This window comes from Lipotes vexillifer, unplaced genomic scaffold (genome assembly GCF_000442215.2).
Source record: "Lipotes vexillifer unplaced genomic scaffold, Lipotes_vexillifer_v1.1 scaffold490, whole genome shotgun sequence".
NCBI classification, from domain to species: Eukaryota; Metazoa; Chordata; class Mammalia; order Artiodactyla; family Lipotidae; genus Lipotes; species Lipotes vexillifer.
In genome coordinates, this window is record NW_006796397.1 from 3,413,297 (window position 1) to 3,431,444 (window position 18,148).

At 37.1% G+C, this 18,148-nt stretch overlaps 2 protein-coding genes across 3 annotated transcripts in view; one reads left to right on the forward strand and one right to left on the reverse strand.

Annotated features, from left to right (window-relative positions):
* Nucleotides 1-1,429, reverse strand: part of GLMN (glomulin, FKBP associated protein) — a 42,630-nt gene extending 41,201 nt beyond the window's left edge. For both annotated transcript variants that reach the window (XM_007468535.1, XM_007468534.1), the window contains exons 1-2: nucleotides 1,364-1,429; nucleotides 810-935 (exon numbers count right to left, since the gene is read on the reverse strand). In XM_007468535.1, the coding sequence (XP_007468597.1) occupies nucleotides 810-935; nucleotides 1,364-1,402 (165 nt within the window). In that variant the 5' untranslated portion in view covers nucleotides 1,403-1,429. The remainder of the gene's footprint in view (nucleotides 1-809; nucleotides 936-1,363) is intronic.
* Nucleotides 1,430-2,470: 1,041 nt separating this feature from the next.
* Nucleotides 2,471-18,148, forward strand: part of RPAP2 (RNA polymerase II associated protein 2) — an 80,943-nt gene continuing 65,265 nt past the window's right edge. The window contains 6 exon segments of the mRNA XM_007468556.1: nucleotides 2,471-2,543; nucleotides 3,288-3,333; nucleotides 9,805-9,919; nucleotides 11,716-11,814; nucleotides 12,023-12,088; nucleotides 14,094-14,182. Of these exon segments, the coding sequence (XP_007468618.1) occupies nucleotides 2,471-2,543; nucleotides 3,288-3,333; nucleotides 9,805-9,919; nucleotides 11,716-11,814; nucleotides 12,023-12,088; nucleotides 14,094-14,182 (488 nt within the window).

Genomic DNA, 18,148 nt, shown 5'->3' on the forward strand with positions numbered 1-18,148 from the left:
CTGAGCAGGGATCAAACCTGCACCCACTGCAATGGAAGCACAGAGTCTTAACCACGGGACTGCCAGGGAAGTCCCCAAAAAGAAAACTTCTGTATAAATAAATAGGACTATAAATGAAGAATGATTATGTCCCTGGAAAGAAGATGATCTTCCCTTATATAAGAAGAGAGGGGTGGGGATGGGGGAGGGGTTCAAAGACACAAAATTAGGCAGTGTTGTCAACACTGTGTCCCAGCTGTTCCTGATCCCAAAAACATCCTTTCTCATTGTGCAGAATGATTTCTCAGACAATTGTAGCTGGATGATATTGGCCAGTAAGGTCATCCAGCTCTCCCAAAATATGATCTTACTTAATATTTGGTTTCCCATATACACCTGGCTGAAGGAAAAGAATGTGCTGATGACCAAAAATGAATATGTAGATTGGCTGATACTTACATTTCTCAGTGTAAATTGCTAATTCAAATACCACTTTGATCTCTAAACCAGAAGTAATCCCCACTCTTCTAAAGCATTTTACTTATATTTCAACTATAACACTTATTCTGGAGAAGCTAAATGAGTAACAGATACAAAGTATCTGTTTATTCTGCCTCCTTATTGCTAGTTCTTTACATGTGTATCTCTTCCACCAGACTGTAAGCACCTTAAAGTATATAATTAGTCCTAATTCCTTTTTATTTTCCACAGTTTTCTACTGTGGAAATTTAAGTTGATTCTTAAATGTTTGCTGAAAAAAATAAATGGATGAATAATAGCATCATGTGGCTATTCTCTTCCTGAAAAGTACATACAAAGATTATACTTACCTTATTCTTTTCATTTTGAATAATTTCTAATAGCTGATCTATGTGCCCTTCATCTATGCATCTTTGGCCTGCTAACTGAAACAGGCCAAAATCTTCCTCTTTAAAGTCCTGCTCTTCTAGGATTTGCTGGCAAAAACAAAATAAACAAAAAAAATCCAGTAATTTTAGGCAAATGAAAATTCAATAACTACTTGACTTATTTTATCTCTCTCTAAAAAAAGAAATGTTTAAATTCTAGATAAGGTGCACATAAGTGTATATATGAAAATTAGGATTAGCCTAAAAATACTTTAATAAATCATCTTGAAATCCACTGTACCAAAGAAATCTATGAGAAGGATCAGTACTAAAATTATAAAGATTATTTCTCCAAGTGACATACTCCAATCTGTCTTCCTGCCTTCATGCTATTTATTCATAGGTCAAAAAAAAGCAAGGATTAAAGAAGATTAACAATTTGAGTGACCGCAGATGTAATTAAAAGTAATCTGTGCTCTGCCCATATTTTGGAAGATTATTTAACTTCATAAAAAGAAAAAGAAAAAATTACTTACACATCTCTTTATTATGGAATGAAGTTCCTCCACAGCCATTCCTTCTTTTTTTCCTAGTTTTGATGCTGAAATGTACTAACATAAGACAAACTGTTAACTATCAGCAATACTATATTGAAATATTAATAAGTTGTTTCATTCTGATTATTAATAAATACAATAAAGAAAATTGAAAGTTTTAAAGCTGAAATGGTTTTACTGAAAGTTAGTATGTTAGCCTAAGAAAATTTAAAAAAAGAAAAGCCTCCTGTTTCATCTTTTAAGTTTCCCTGGAGCATAATTTTGAAAGATAAACTCAAGGAAAAAAAAAATCCTCTAGTGCACTCCCAAGAGGCAGCGCAAATTTGGACTACAAGGGCTTAAAAAGGCAGTCTTTTTTTCTCCAAAAGGTGGGCCTGAAATCAGTTCTAATCATCAGGGAATTTTTTATTTTTTAACGTCCCACTTGACAGAAAATGGAGTGCAACACAGCTCACCCGGAGGGGGTGAGAGTTGAGATGTCCTCCACCGCCAAGTGTGACCAGGGCATTTGTACGAGATGTAGTCCCCCCAGTATAATCAATCGAGCTAGTGAAATCACTGTAGCGCACGGAGGCAAGGCAACAGGCCGCCCTCAGGACTACACCGTTGCGTTCCCACAGGCCATCGTTTCCCCCGGAGGGAAGGCCCGTTCCACGCCCCGCAGGAGGGGCGGGGGGTCGGTAGTATCCTCACAGCAGCGCGCTCCAGGGCGGATAAAACCCCAGCGCGCGTGCAGGCGGCATCCAAGGGAAGCCATTTCTCCCGGTTCCTGCCTGCGTCGGCCTTCGGGCCCCAGACCTCGCGGGGGCGCTCGGCTCGCGGCGCCGGGTTTTCTGAGACTCACCGTCCACCGCGAGCCCCGGCCGCCCAGGACCCCCGGTACACCCACTTACCCGCCAGGCCTCTCGTCCCTCTCACCGCCCTCCTTCTCCTCCGGCTCCTCCTCCTCCTCCTCCTCCTCCGGCAGAGAAGGCCGCTTTCCCGGCCCCGCCCCACCCCAGCCGGCCCCGCCCCGCGCTACGCGACGGGAGGCGGAGTCTTGGGGGAAAGGCTCCTGGGCCGGTTCCGACGCCGACGACGCTCCCAATGGCCGACTGGGTCGGGGAGTGCTCTGCCAGCCGTAAGGCCCGGGGTCCTCGCGCCTCCCGAAACGTCGCAGGTAGGAAGAAGGGCCTTCCTACGTTTGGAACTGAGAACTGGTCCCCGACAGAATTCCAGACTGAGGCGTGCGGGGCGCTCCCGAAAGGTTGCTCAGGGGAGGAGGTCTTCGGGGCAGAGAAGGCCGAGAGATTCCCACCGCCGAACTCTGGCCTTCTGGGAAAGACCTTCGGCCAGACCCCCACCTCTTTACACTAGTGTTCCGAGATTTCCCCCAGAATGGGCTGTGTCCAGGCTCTGAGGGAATGAGAAGTAGAGGTCCTGGGAGCCTGCAGCTGGGGTCGCCAGAATGGACAAGTGACCAGGGCAGCATCGGTAGGCCGAGTGTAGCTGACCTCGACTCAGGCACTGGTCCTTCTTCCAGATGTGCTGCTGCTTTGGTGCTGGTGCCCTGGTTCTCTGAGGTGTCAGACCCCTCTTGCCCGGGAGCGAACATTTAGGGGGATGGAGAGCGGTTGCCCCTAGAAGTACCCAGATCTCGGGCTTTCAGGAGTGCTTAGCTATGCTACTGTGATACAAGAAAAATCAATCCTGAGAGAGATACATTTTAACCAAGAAAAATAATTAGTTTGCAAAACCAAATTGGATTCCTTTCCCATTTCATTTGATTTTCACACAGGATTGGAAGTGAAATGTGTGGAAAAGAAGAAAAGGTGGTCTACAGTTTATTTGGGCAAGAATCTGTCCTGTAACCTGGTGTGTTTGTGTAGACTTGACCTACTTTTTTTTATTTCTTTAATTATAGGTGCTAAGCAGACAAGTGCCTTGAAACAAGAAGACGCTTCTAAAAGGTATGAGAACTGCTCAGACAGCTGCTTTCACTTATCTGTTAATCACATATTAATTGAACCATTTTTAAAAACAATAATGGGTGCTACCTCAGAGAAAATTATTTTGAGAGAAGGGGAAGATCTGGGAAGTACGATAAATTCTAACATAGATTGTTATTTTCCCTATTCCACACCTTAAGAAAGTCCAATGGACACTTTTAGATTGCTGGTGAAGGTATGAGTATCTGTAGAAAGATGTCAATGGGAATGAACATTCCTGAATTAACCAGGTACTTTTTTTTCATCTCTTCACATAGTCTCCTTTTTTTGCATTATATGCCAGAGACTCCAAGAAACCTTTTTTGTTGTTGTTGTTTGTTTACATCATGTCCATATTTTCAGCAAAAAGTTGTCCTGTACTGTTTATAGGCATCTCCTAAAAAGGCTTTATCTGTCAAAAAGGTTTTTAGAATAGATGTAGTCTATGACGATGATTAAAGTATACGTATCTATAAGGTATCATTTTATAAAGTATTGGCTTTGGCCTTAATTTACTCATTCTTTCAAAAATTATTTACTAAATGTAAGACATGCCAGATTTATGTTAGGCCCTGAGGGTATGTTTTTTATTGATTTTTTTAATTGAACTATAGTTGATTTACAATGTTATATTAGTTTCAGATATACAACATAGAGAGTAAATATTTTTGTAGATTATACTCCATGTAAAATAATATTGATAATATTAAAAAATAATAGCTAAATTTCCCTGTACTGTACAGTACCTTCTTGTTGCTTATTTATTTTATACATAGTTTGTATCTCTCAATCCCATACCCCAGTCTTGCCCCTCCCCCTGCTGTCTCCCTACTGGTAACCACTAGTTTGTCCTCTATATAAGTGATTTCATATAATATTTGTCTTTCTCTGTCTGACTTACTTCACTAAGCATGATACCCTCTGGGTATATCCACATTGTTGCAAATTGCAGAATTTCATTCTTTTTTATGGCTGAGTAGTATTCCATGGCATGTATAAACCACATCTTCTTTATCCATTCATCTGTTGATAGACACTTAGATTGCTTCTATATCTTGGCTATTGTAAATAATGCTGCTATGAACATTGCAGGGCATGTATCTTTTCAAACTAGTGTTGTAATTTTCTTCAGATATATACCCAGGAGTGGAGTTGCTGGATCATATGGTAGTTTTAGTTTCAGTTTTTTAGGGAACCTCTGTACTTTCCATAGTGGCTGTACCAATTTACATTCCCACCAACAGTATAGGAGGGATCCCTTTTCTCCACATCCTCGCCAGCATTTGTTATTTGTAGACTTTTTGATGATAGCCATTCTGATAGGTGTGAGGTGATATCTCATTGTGGTTTTGATTTGCATTTCTCTGATGATTAGCAGTGTTGAGCAGTTTTTCATGCTCCTGTTGGCCATGTATATATCCTTGGGAAAATGTCTATTCAGGTCTCCTGACCATTTTTTAATTGGGTTGTTTGTTTGTTTTTATATTGAGTTGTATCAGCTGTTTATATATTTTGGGTATTAACCCCTTATTGGTCATACAATTTGCAAATATTTTCTCCCATTCAGTAGGTTGTCTTTTCGTTTTGTGGGTGGCTTCCTTTGCTGTGCAAAAGCTTTTAAGTTTAATTAGGTCCCATTTGTTTAATTTTGCTTTTGCTTCCTTAGCCTTAGGAGACAGATACAAAAAAATATTGCTGAGTTTTATGGCAAAGAGTATTCTGACTGTGTTCTCTTCTGGGAGTTGTATGGTTTCAGAGGCCCTGAGGATATGATTTTGAACAGAATACACACAGTTCCTGTCTAGTGGAACAGAGAAATATCAATTAAATTATCACAAATAAATACATAATTACAAATTATGATAAGTGCTATAAAGGAAAAGACTGTGATGGAGGAACTAGAAACCGGGGTCCAGTAAAGCTGGAGGTTGACAGGAAGGGTGGTAGGTTTTCAGTGAAAGGCTTCTCCAAGAAAGTAATAATTAAACTAAGACCTGAAGGCTAAGTAGGCATTTACCAGACCAAGAGTAGTGAGGCGAGACCGCCAGCCAGAAGTGGCAATATGTGTGACAAGAAAAAGCTTAGTCATTAAAAAAAGAGAGATGCTGAGGGTGCTATGCAGCATTCTGAGCAAAGGAAGAAAGCAGGATAGGAAAAGGTTAGAGGTGGGTTCCATTCAAACAGTACCTGGTAGGCCATGGTGAGAAATTCAGATTTTCTAAGTGCAAATGGGAAAACTTTAATAAAGTAGTAGAATTTAAGTTTTAAAAGTTGTAAGATGTTAGGGTTACTGATCATTTGGGAGTGGAGAAATCAGATAAATTTGAGATCTGTTTTGAAGAGTATTCTCCTGTGGAGCAGCATGATTATAGTGAATTGGCTTTAGGAAATACTATTGGGTGGGCCAAAAAGTGCCTTCAGTTTTTTAAGTAAAAATAAAAGACACATTTTTCATTTTCACCAAGAACTTTATTGAACATCTTATTCACCCTTCTGTTCCACTACCTTCTGCCATTTTTTAGGCAACTTCATAATTCCATCTTACCAAAACTTTTAATCTTTTTGAGCAAAGAACTGTTCCAGGTACCTTTTACAGTCTTCCAAGGAATTGAAATTTTTTCCATTAAAAGAATTTTGTAAAGCCCGAAATAAATGGAAATCCAAAGGTGCAATGTCTGGTGAATTGGGTGGATGAATCAGAACTTCCCAGCCAAGCTGTAACAGTTTTTGCCTGGTCATCAAAGAAACATGCGGTCTTGTGTTATCCTGATGAGAGATGATGAGTTTTCTGTTGGCTAATTCCGGACGCTTTTCATCGAATGCTGCTTTCAGTTGGTCTAACTGGGAGCAGTACTTGTTGGAATTAATTGGTTTTCTGGAAGGAGCTCATAATAGATGACTCTCTTCCAATCCCACCATACACAGATCACCTTCTTTGGATGAAGACCAGCCTTTGGTATGGTTGGTGGTGGTTTCATTTCACTTGTCCCGTGATCTCTTCCATTCCACACTGTTGTCAGTATCCACTTTTCATTGCCCATCACGGTTTGTTTTAAAAACAGAATGTTTTCATTACGTTTCAGTTGAGAATCTCATGCGGAAATACAGTCAAGAAGGGTTTTTTTTGTTTTTCTGAAGGGTATTTTTTTTTTTAATTATTTATTTTTGGCTGCGTTGGGTCTTCATTGCTGTGCGCGGCCTTTCTCTAATTGCGGTGAGCAGAGGCTACTCTTCGCTGCGGTGCACGGGCTGCTCATTGCAGTGGCTTCTCTTGTTGTGGAGCATGGCCTCTCGGCACACAGGCTTCAGTAGTTGTGGCTTGCGGGCTGTAGAGCGCAGGCTCAGTAGTTGTGGTGCACAGGCTTAGTTGCTGCTCAGCACGTGGGATCTTCCCGGACCAAGGGCTCGAACCTGTGTCCCCTGCATTGGCAGGCGGATTCTTAACCACTGCGCCACCAGGGAAGTTCTGGTCAAGAAGGTTTTTTTCACTTAACTTATGTGGAACCCAAACATCAAAGCAATTCACATAACCAGGCTGGTGCAAATGATTTTCAAGGCTTGATTTGGCTATTTCGAGTGTATCTTCTATCTCCCTAGTGGTATAACGTTGATTGTTCTCAATTATTGTTTCAATTTAATTGCTGTCAACTTCAACTGGTCCACCCAACTGTGGAGCATCATCCAGTGAGAAATCTCTACCACGAAACTTCTCAAACCACTTTTGACACGTTTGATCAGTCCCAACACCTTCTCCGTACACTGCACAAATCTTTTTTTGCGTTTCAGTTGTGTTTTTACTTTTCTTGAAATAATAAAGCATAATATGCCAAAAATGTTGCATTTTTCTTCCATCTTCAATGTTAAAATGGCTACACAAAAATTCACCAATTTTGATAAGTTTTTTTTTTTTAACATATGCTGATATGACAGCTGTCACATACAATCTAACAAAATTGTTTCGAATGAAGTTAAAGACAACGAAGTGCTACTAGAGCCATCTTATGAAAAAAACCTAACAAACCTTTTGGCCAACCAAATACAAAAGTAAAGTTTAGTTGATAATGATAACAATGTAATTTGCAACTCTCTTCAACATGGATCTGACCACAAGCTTGAGATTATATTTTATTCTAAGCACTATGATTTGAAGAATATAGATAAGCTGAAATGTATTTTGAGCAGATCACCCAGGATGATGAAACAATTAAAAATCCTTGGGGTAGCCAACTAGTTGTTGAAAGGAGTGATCCTTCATAAATTTATTCCAACTGAAAAATTCTTCTACATTCAATCCAGGTGAATAGTATTAAGCCAGAAATTAAAGAGCTTTGCAAAAATATAAAACAATTCCTCTCTTCACAATAAATTTTTCACTTAAAAATATGTCAAGCACTTCCCTGATGGCTCAGTGGTTAAGAACCCACCTGCCAATGCAGGGGACACGGGTTCAAGCCCTGGTCCGGGAAGATCTCACATGCCGCGGTGCAACTAAGCCCGTGCACCACAACTACTGAGCCTGTGCTCTAGAGCCTGCAAGCCACAACTACTAAGCCCATGTGTCACAACTACGGAAGCCCGTGCACCTAGAGCCCATGCCCCGCAACAAGAGAAGCCACCACAGTGAGAAGCCCATGCACCGCAACGAACAGTAGCCCCCACTCGCAGCAACTAGAGAAAGCCCGTGCACAGCAACAAAGGCCCAGTGCAGCCAAAAATAAATAATAAATTGATTTTAAAAAATATGTTAACATATAATGGGTGCATTCCTATTAAATGAATTAATAAATGAATGCTTGAAATTTTTCTCACCTTTAATCCTAGTATGGTAAATATCAACAGATATAATCTATATAAGCGAAAGCTAAGAGTATAAAGGAGCACTGAAACCAAAAAGTTTGAGAACCACTGCCATACACCACACTACCTGTCATTTGGGTTAGAGAGCAGCAGTGAGACAGGGCTATCCATGGGATACAGCTGTAGGTATCCATCAGTTAAGAGGAGTGCGGCTGTTCCTGCAGGTTGAGGTGATTAACTGCTTAAGTTAGCAACTCCTAATGTACATTCTGTTCTGATCTTAGTATATGACATAGCTTTTAGTGGTAGGCAGCAAAATGAGAAAAATAAAATAATGTTTGTCTTAAAGCTGAATATATATATTCAATACAAAGAACTGTCTTTTAATCTCTGTCCATGTCTTTTTTACATATATGACGTAAGATTGGTCTTTATGAAATTGTGGGAGAACAGGTGTTAATTGCAAGTTTTTTCTTGTTTTAATGTCCCTGTTTGTCCCCAGCTGGCAATCTTGTGTCATTTCTCCAAATTGTTTTTGTAAGACATATTGCTCCAGGCCAAGAACTAGAGTCTAAAGTCTTGGAAGTCAGTGAAGGAAGGGAGAAAAAGTGAGTACATTCTAGTTCCAGGTATGAGAGCCTAGTCAATGTCCAAGAGGGCAGCAAAGGTTGTTCTGGTAGGCAAGTAGAAAGTAGTGTAGGAAAGGAGCAGATAAGTCACCGAGATAGTTGGTATCTTTGGTCCCATGGCAGTGGTTCTCAGCCCTGTTACACGCTAAGATTATCTGGAACACTTAAGAAAACACCAGTAACCAGGCCCTGTCCTCAAAGATTGTGATTTAATTAGCCTGCAGTGGGACCTAAGCATGGTATCTTTTTAAAAAATCTCATCAGATGATCCTGAAGTGCAGCTAGACTTGAGAACCACTGTCCTAGGGCCATTGTTTGATCAGATAGCCTCTGCTTTTATATTCATGATGTGTATTCATGGGGCCAGCAAAGGCTGACAGAGTCCCTCCCACTGGTGCCAGGATAAGGTCCAGCCCTCCTAGGAAGATTGTTGTTTTCCTAAACTATATAGTCATATCAGTATAGTTATTTAATAAGACTTTACAACAAAAGTAAGTAAATACTTCTTTGCAAATATGACTCTGTCCTGTCAGACTGGGCCAGCCACTACTTAACTTTTGAGAATTAGCACAAAGAAATTTTTACTTAAAAGAACAGCCGAAATCCTCTTTTACCTCTCCAGTCACTTCTGATTTCTAACGATTTCAGGGGAAAACCTCCATTTTTAGGTACACACAGGAGTGATAGAGTATAAAATCTAACTGGCAAAAAGATTTCCCCTCATTTTCTTTTCTGTAGGAGACTCTAAGTTCTTCCTTGTCCTCTGAGCTCTGGAAGTCAAATAATCCTGTTGTTATGGCAGACATCAATGTGTGCAGTGTAACAAGTAGCTTGTTTCCTTTTTGAAAAGTATTGGATCGAAAGAAACAGCATTTAAAAATATACATTTAACTTAAATAGCAAAATAGTAAGTTGTTAGTGTTGTATTTTAACATATAGAAAATTAGCTATGCGAAACCTTACAAGTAGAATAACCTTTATAACCTTTATAATATGTAAAAAAAATACATATTTTTTTTAATTTTAGGAAAGCCGAACTAGAAGCAGTTGTCAGAAAGAAGATTGAGTTTGAGAGAAAAGCTCTACGTTTTGTTGAACAGCTTTTAGAAGAGAATATTACAGAAGAATTCCTAAGGGAGTGTGTATGTGTTGATAAATTATTACTTTTGTTGTATAAGATCTTTAAATATGTGTAATGTGAAACTTCTTTGCATTATTGAAATCTTTGAATCTGTTGTCAGCTACATGCTATAGAATTTATGCATTTAAAAATAATCAACTATTATGCATTCCTTGTTTTATAGGGACTTTAAAATGTACTAAAGAGAGATAACATGCATATTTTACCCCTTCGTGCTAGTTCTTTTAACCAGTCTGCTAATCTCAACCGATTTTCATTGCTTTGCACTGCTGATCCCCATGTCACTTTTCATATTCTGTATGTTATTCTATTTTAGTAATGGAAGATCGTTATTTTTGTTAATGTAATTTCATTAATTTTGATATTTTAAAAACCTGAAATATAGACCATTTATAGTTTAACACATAAGAGAATTATCATCTGCATTAAAAAACTTTTTTTTTTTTTCTTTAATGGCTTATTGCATTAAAAACTTGAATGGAGGGCTTCCCTGGTGGTGCAGTGGTTGAGAGTCCGCCTGCCGATGCAGGGGACACGGGTTCGTGCCCCGGTCCGGGAGGATCCCACATGCCACGGAGCGGTTGGGCCGGTGAGCCATGGCCGCTGAGCCTGCGCGTCCCGAGACTGTGCTCCGCAACGGGAGAGGCCACAACAGTGAGAGGCCCGCGTACCGCAAAAAAAAAAAAAAAAAAAAACTTGAATGGAAATGTCTGTTATATCCTCATAATCCTTAAGAGAAAAAAGAAATGGAAAATTACAGCTCAGAACTTTTATTGCAGAAATAATTCTTAGTGTGGCTTAGAGAAGAAGAATATAAATATGACAATATTTAAATTCATATAGGTAACTGCATCAGAATCTCCATACTTGATGACGTTAAAGACAAAGACAGACCAGAAATGGTTTGTCTCAAGAACTGAGATTATTTGAACATGAAAACATCAAAGGAAAATATCTGGCGTTAGCTTATAACTATCACCTCACTGTTCTGTACAGCTTTTTCAGAAGATAGAAGATTTTGCACAAAAATTTGTTCAGGAGTCACAATGACACCTTTAGTATACTTTGTTTTTGAGATTGTGCTTTAAGAAATAGGTAAAATTATATCTTATTATTTGGTTTATTTTTGAGTAATACTTTTATTATTATTATTGAATTGTTTTTGGCTGTGTTGGGTCTTCGTTGCTGCACACGGGCTTTCTCTAGTTGCAGCGAACGGGGGGCTGCTCTTCATTATGGTGCGCTGGCTTCTCTTGTTGAGGAGCACGGGCTCTAGGCGCACGGGCTTCAGTAGTTGTGGCTCGTGGGCTTAGTTGCTCCGTGGCATGTGGGATCTTCCTGGGCCAGGGCTCGAACTGGTGTCCCCTTCATTGGCAGGCAGATTCTTAACCACTGTGCCACCAGGGAAGTCCCAAGTAATACTTTTTTTAAATAAAATATGCTATCAATATTTTCCTTTGGTATAGCAGTCACTGTAGCATCACTTCTTCCTCCTTTCATGAATTGTATAATCTACAGGGATGCACAGTCTACCATGGTAGAAATTTTTTGGGCTTTGTGGGTTTTTTTTTTTTTTTTAAAATAATAGCTAACATTTTCTGAGTACTTAGTATGTGTCAAGAAGCACTTTTTGAGTACTTTTCCTTTATTTTCTCTTCTGATTCTAACATCAAACCTATGAGATAGGTACTGTTATGATCCCTGTGTTTTCAGATGAGGTCGGTAAGGCTTAAAGAGCTGATAAATAAACTTTTCCAATAATCTAGGGGGGGAAATGCCCCTCTCATTTCTTTATAGGGGAAGTTCATCACACCTGCTCATTATAGTGATGTCGTGGATGAGCGTTCTATTATCAAACTCTGTGGCTATCCCTTATGTCAGAAGAAGCTAGGAATTGTAAGTAACTACTTTTTTTTTAACATGTAGACTTTTAATTTTTATATTTAGCAAAATACTGTGTAGAAAGAACAGTAAATGAAACAGGTCATGAACTAATGATGTGAGTTAGCCAAAGATGTGGTATGTAGATGACTTACTCTTGTTAACTGTAAAGTTCATGTTTATTATTTGAATTCTTTTGTAAGCCATATGTTCTTTTCTTTAGGTACCAAAACAGAAATATAAAATTTCTACCAAAACTAATAAAGTCTATGATATTACTGAAAGAAAGGTAAGTTTAAAGGCTATTTTCAATGTGGCAGTTAATTTTTAATATTATACTAAATGGAATTCTAAAAATATCTGTTTAAAATCTTGCCTTTTAGAAAATAGCCATGTTAAAAGTTTTTCATTTATAAATATTTCATTCAAGGTGTTTAAAAAAAAACTCTTTGCTTACACTTTACTTAATATGTGAACTTTTAAAAATTAAAAGTGCATATTGGCACAAATTCAGGCGAGTGAATCATAGGACAGAGTAGAGAGCCAGAAACGGACTCACTGCTTATGTGGACACTGGACATATGACATCAGGAGTATTTTAGATCAGTGGAGAAAGGATGGATTTTTTAAAAATAAATTGTACTGGCATGATTAGTTATCCATATGGAAATAATGAAAACTGACACCTATTTCAGTGTACATACAAAGATCAATTTTAGGTAGATTAAGGACCTAGATGTAAAAGAGATACCTTTTCAAAGACAGTATGAGAGAATATCTTTATAAACTTGGACTAGAGAGAATTTCTTAAATAAGATAGAAAACTATAGACCATAGAGGAAAAATTGATACTTTTTTTTACATTAAAATAGAAAACATTTGCTCATTAAAAGTTTCTTTAAAAAGAGAGTGAAAAGATAAGCTACAAATCAGAAGGAGTTATATTTCTCACATGTAACTGATCATAGATTCCTAACCAGAGTACGTCATCTAAGAAAAAGACAAAGACTTAATTAAAAAAATTTTACGGAAGGAACTTGAATGGCTAATGAATATATGAAAAGATGCTCAGCCTTATCAGTAATCAGGAAAATAGCAAATGAAAACACATTGGGTTACATTTTTACAGTCCCCAAATTAGCAAAATTATAAAAACCTGCCAGCATTAGTAACTCTCTATACTGCAAGTCAAACAAAAATTGGTACAACCTTTTTGAGCAACTGTTTGGCAAAGTCAAATTTACGCATTCTTTGTGACCATTCTTTCTATTCTTTGGTATAAATCCTTGCCCATATGCACAAGTATATATGTGTATAAATGTTCCTAGTAGGATAAACAAAATATGGTACATACATAGAATGGAATAATTATTTGACCTTAAAAAGGAAGGAAATTCTGACACAAGCTACAACTGAATGTACTTTGAAGATGTTATCCTAAGTGAGATAAGCCAGCACAAAAAGAAAATTATTATATGGTTCTACTTATATGAGGTAATTAAAGTAGTCAAATTTATAGAGACAGAAGGTAGAATGGTTTTTGTCAGAGGAGGTGGAAATGGGGAGTTATGGTTTAATGGGTGTGGAGTTTCAGTTTTGCAAGATGAAAAGAATTCTGGAGCTAGATGTTGGTGATGGTTGCAAAACAGTAAGAAGGTACTTAATGCCACTGAACTATATACTTAAAAATGCTTAAGGTGGTAAATTTTGTGTATTATACCACAATTTTTTTAATTTAAAAAATTGTTATTAAAAAAAGGTTCATAATAACATTGTAATGATAACAAAAAATTACAAACAACTCAACTGTCCTTAAATAGTAACTAAAAGGCAATGGAACTTAGTACTTAGGCAATGGAATATAATACACAGTGTAAATGAATAAGCTATAGCTACACAAATGAGTCTTAAAAACATAATGTGGAACAGAAGAATGCAAGAATACATAACAATATGATTCCATTTAGACAGAGTTTAAAAATAGGCAAAACCGAATGATATATTTTATAGGATATGTATGTAAGTAGCAACACTAAAAGAAAGCAAAAGAATGAATAACACAAAATTTATAATAGTGGTTACCTCTGGGGAATGTGGAGAGTGATACCATTGGGGAGGGATACATAGAAGCCTTCAAAGGTACTAAATCTTACTTCTTACCTTGGGTGGTAGGTTCATGGGTTTTTGTTTTTTTCTGTGAACTACATATTTGTGTTTTATATTCTCTTCTGTACATAAGTTGTATTTCACAATAAGAAAAAAATAATTTGCTAGTTTTAAAATGTTCTTTTCAGTGTTTTTGCAGCAACTTTTGTTATAAAGCATCTAAATTTTTCGAAGCACAAATTCCTAAAACTCCAGTGTGGGTTCGAGAAGAAGAAAGGTAATTTAAATCATTATGTATTCATTTGTTCATAAATTCTAATAATTTCTTTCTATTTTTTGAGATATGCAAAAAGTAGGTATAGTTTTCTTTGGAATGCATTTACTGTACACATTTTAATTGTGGGGAAATGGTCAAGCAGAGCTTTTGAGGATTTTACACTTAAAATCAGAAAATTAATACGTACAAATGTTATGTGTTTGCTGTTTTAGCTTTAAGCACAAAATCTGAACTTTGCTTCCTATTGTGATGGTTATTTCTATTAATTCTGTTAATATAATCCTGGGATAAGAATTATAAATTTTTTAAGAAGGTACTGGATTTTGGGATCCAACTGAACTCACTTTGTTGTTAAGAAACTATATACTAATGTTAAAAAGTTCAGGTTACTAATTCATTTAATCTGTATTAAAAATCGGTACAAAATAAAATTAAAGAAAGCCAATTTAAAGAGTCATTTTTAGCAAAAAAGTTTATAGACATTCCTGGGATTTTGCCTTGTGAGAAATGTTTAAACATTTATAACATTTTATTAGTTGCTGAATTTGAAAGAATTTATTACTGAGGGGAAAATTACATAATATTAAAAAAGTAACAAATTATTGTTATGTAACTGAACTGTATTATCTAGAAATTCCAAACAAAGGCTTAAATTAATGAGATAATGTCTCAATTCCTATTTGATATAGAATATTATAACAACACAAGGCAGGGTTATTTGGGGTAAAGTAGGATCTGTGCTAAATAAACTTAAAGTCTTATTTGATATACAAGTAACGTGACACTACTGTATGTTCAACTAGCATTAATTTTACTGATGGCAGTACCTTTGTTTGCAGACACCTTTGCCTGCTGCTCCAATTCTGTGTGGTTCAGAATATGTAAAATATACTACAGTATGACCTTTGTTAATTGAATTCAACATAATGGAGACTAAATTGCTCATCATTTCTCTAGCAGCCTATCCAACTTTCTTGTTTGGAGGATAAAAGATTGTAGCATTGTCCAAAGTGACTGGGAAGCTAAGAGCACCTTTCTAACTATCACTTTTTCTCTTTCCTTAACATTTCTTTCACCAGCGCTGCCCATTACCTCCTCAGTCCTAATGAGTGACATATTCCGTTTCCCAGTGTTAAGACCGGTGTTTCCTTGAGTTGTTCTTAACTTTGCTTCCAGAGATCTCTACTTCTTGAAGTTAGCTCTCTCATTAAGCCCATACTCATACTGCTTCAAAACCATTTATCAAAGCACCTTTGCTGTCATCTCTATTTTCTTCAGGTATAGTTATTGGTACTTCCTTCAGTTAATTTAAAACAGTTCTTCCCTCTAACCTTTTCCCAAAATCTTACCATGCTCTCTTAAGAATGCCCACATTTTCCCAAAACATGAAGCTCTGTCATTTTATATTTGTAGTTCTTGAAATTCTACCGTATCTCTATGCCCTTTCTTACCTCACTTAAAAAAGAAAGACGAAAATGACCTTGTTTTCCCTAAACTAATCAATTTAATTTACATTTAAAGTGTATAGCATGCTCTTACTACCCAGCAGGCTACACATGTGTAAAAACCAACCTGTGAGTTTAAATTTAAATCTCATTGGGATGACAAAACAAATACACATGAGTGAAACAAGTTTGTACTTATTCAAATGGGAACCTGTAATGTAAGTTAGTGAGGATAAAGCATTGCATAATGAAAAACTGTTAGCAGAGGTGAGAAAATAAACTCATAGGAATAGGTTGGTATTGGAAATAGATAGTGAGAACATTAGCTCACTTGAAATAAGGGATATGTTTGGGGAAAAAATGGAAAATAATGATACGTATCAAGGAGCCAAGCTAAGTTTGGTATATCCTCAAGTGCTGGGGAGATATCAAGTGTTTTTGAATAGAATTTAGTTTGGCATTGGTGTACAAGATGAATTAAAGAGAGGATCATAATGAAAGAACTGAAACGGTCCTTAGAGAAAATTTAATCCAACCTTATATCAAACAAGCTCAGAAAGACTAAGTGTATTTCTTAAGCTAGTGATAGATTCTGAACAAGGCTAGGATTCTTTCGTCATATTCCTCTTGATTGGAAGTAACCAGTGAGTGATCTATAAATATACAATTGTCACATTGTACATAGCTTAACTATAGCCCTTATTTATGTATAATATGTATTTTTCATATCTGGATGCGTCAGTGTTACCTTAATTTCTAAATTCTTAGGGGCAAGGATTACGTCAGTTTATCTAATCCACTAGAGGTCACTGTGTTTTCACAGAGAATGTTTGATATTTTTATGTGTGCTAATGATCAGAATTCTGGAATTCAGTATTCGTTTAAAAAGCTTGTCTAGCTATTGTACATATAAGCTCTACAGAAATGTGGTATTTTAAAGAAAGTCTGTTCACATATAGTATGGGGTATAACATTCGTAACCTATCTTCTTTTAAAGGGGAAAAATGGCTTTTTTTTAGATGGCAGCATTAAGTATTTAATGCAGAGATATTTTTATTAGCTTAGAGAGTTGTAATAAATAATAAGCTCTATCACCATCATAATATTAAGTTATAATTTTATTAATAATTACTATTTTTATTATACTTTAAAAATAAGAATAAATTTTAAAATTCACTCATAGAATTAGTTATTTTATTGTAATGACTTCCAAAATCTTTCTTTAATTGAAATATAGTTGACATATAGTATTATATTAGTTTCAGGTATACTACATGGTGATTTGACATTTCCATACGTTATGGAATGATCACCACAATAAGTCTGTTAACCATCTGTCCCCATACAATATTATTGAACATATTCCTCATGCTATACTTTACATCTCTATGGCTTCTTTATTTTATAACTGGAGGTTTGTACTTCTTAATCTACCTTTCACCTATTTCATCGACATTTGTTTGTTCTCTGTATCCATGAATGATTTCCAAAATTTTTGACCACTGTAATAAATGCATTTTACATTATCCACCACATACATAGAACTGAAGCAAAAGTTTTAGGAAACAGTTTTTATCCCCACTACATGAAAAGCCTCTGATATTTTCTACTCTGTTCCTTTTTTGAAATGCTGGTAGCAACCCCCTTAATTGGTTGATCCTGATCTGTAGTTTTTGTTTGTTTGTATAAATTTATTTATGTTTGGCTGCATTTGGTCTTCTTTGCTGCACGTGGGCTTTCTCTAGTTGTGGCGAGTGGGGGATGCTCTTCATTGCAGTGTGCAGGCTTCTTATTGTGGAGCACGAGCTCTAGGCGCACCAGCTTCAGTGGTTGTGGCATGCAGGCTCAGTAGTTGTGGCTCGCGGGCTCTAGAGCGCAGGCTCAGTAGTTGTGGCGCTTGGGCTTAGTTGCTCCGTGGCATGTGGGATCTTCCCAGACAAGGGATAGAACCCATGTCCCCTGCATTGGCAGGCGGATTCTTAACCACTGTGCCACCAGGGAAGCCCCCGATCTGTAGTTTTAAGAGCACTGTTTTGTTGGATCTAGCTTAGATTTTTAGTTGTTTTAGTGTAAGAACGTCTGTTACCAGCGCTGAATCTTATTTTCCTCATTTGTAAGTAGAAAGTTGCATTTAACCTTAGTTCCCTTTAGTTCTAATGTTTTACAATTTTAAGTCAGTCAGTGCTGCTATAGTGAAAGTTTTCTAGATAAGGAAATGTCTCATTGATAAAAATGATGAAAATTAAAATGATCAGCATAAGCCTAGGGAAATTTATACTACCTTGTAGAGAAGTCTGTCTCATTTAAGAGTACAGAATACAGTATTAGAATACAAATTACTGACTAAATAAATTTGAACTCTTCAGTCTGTAAAAGATAAAGACTGATAAAGGATTGAATTAAAGTTTTTAAATCATAAGAAAAACCAAGAATTTTTTTTTTTTTTTTTTTTTTGGGTTTGCGCGGGCCTCTCACTGTTGTGGCCTCTCCCGTTGTGGAGCACAGGCTCCGGACGCGCAGG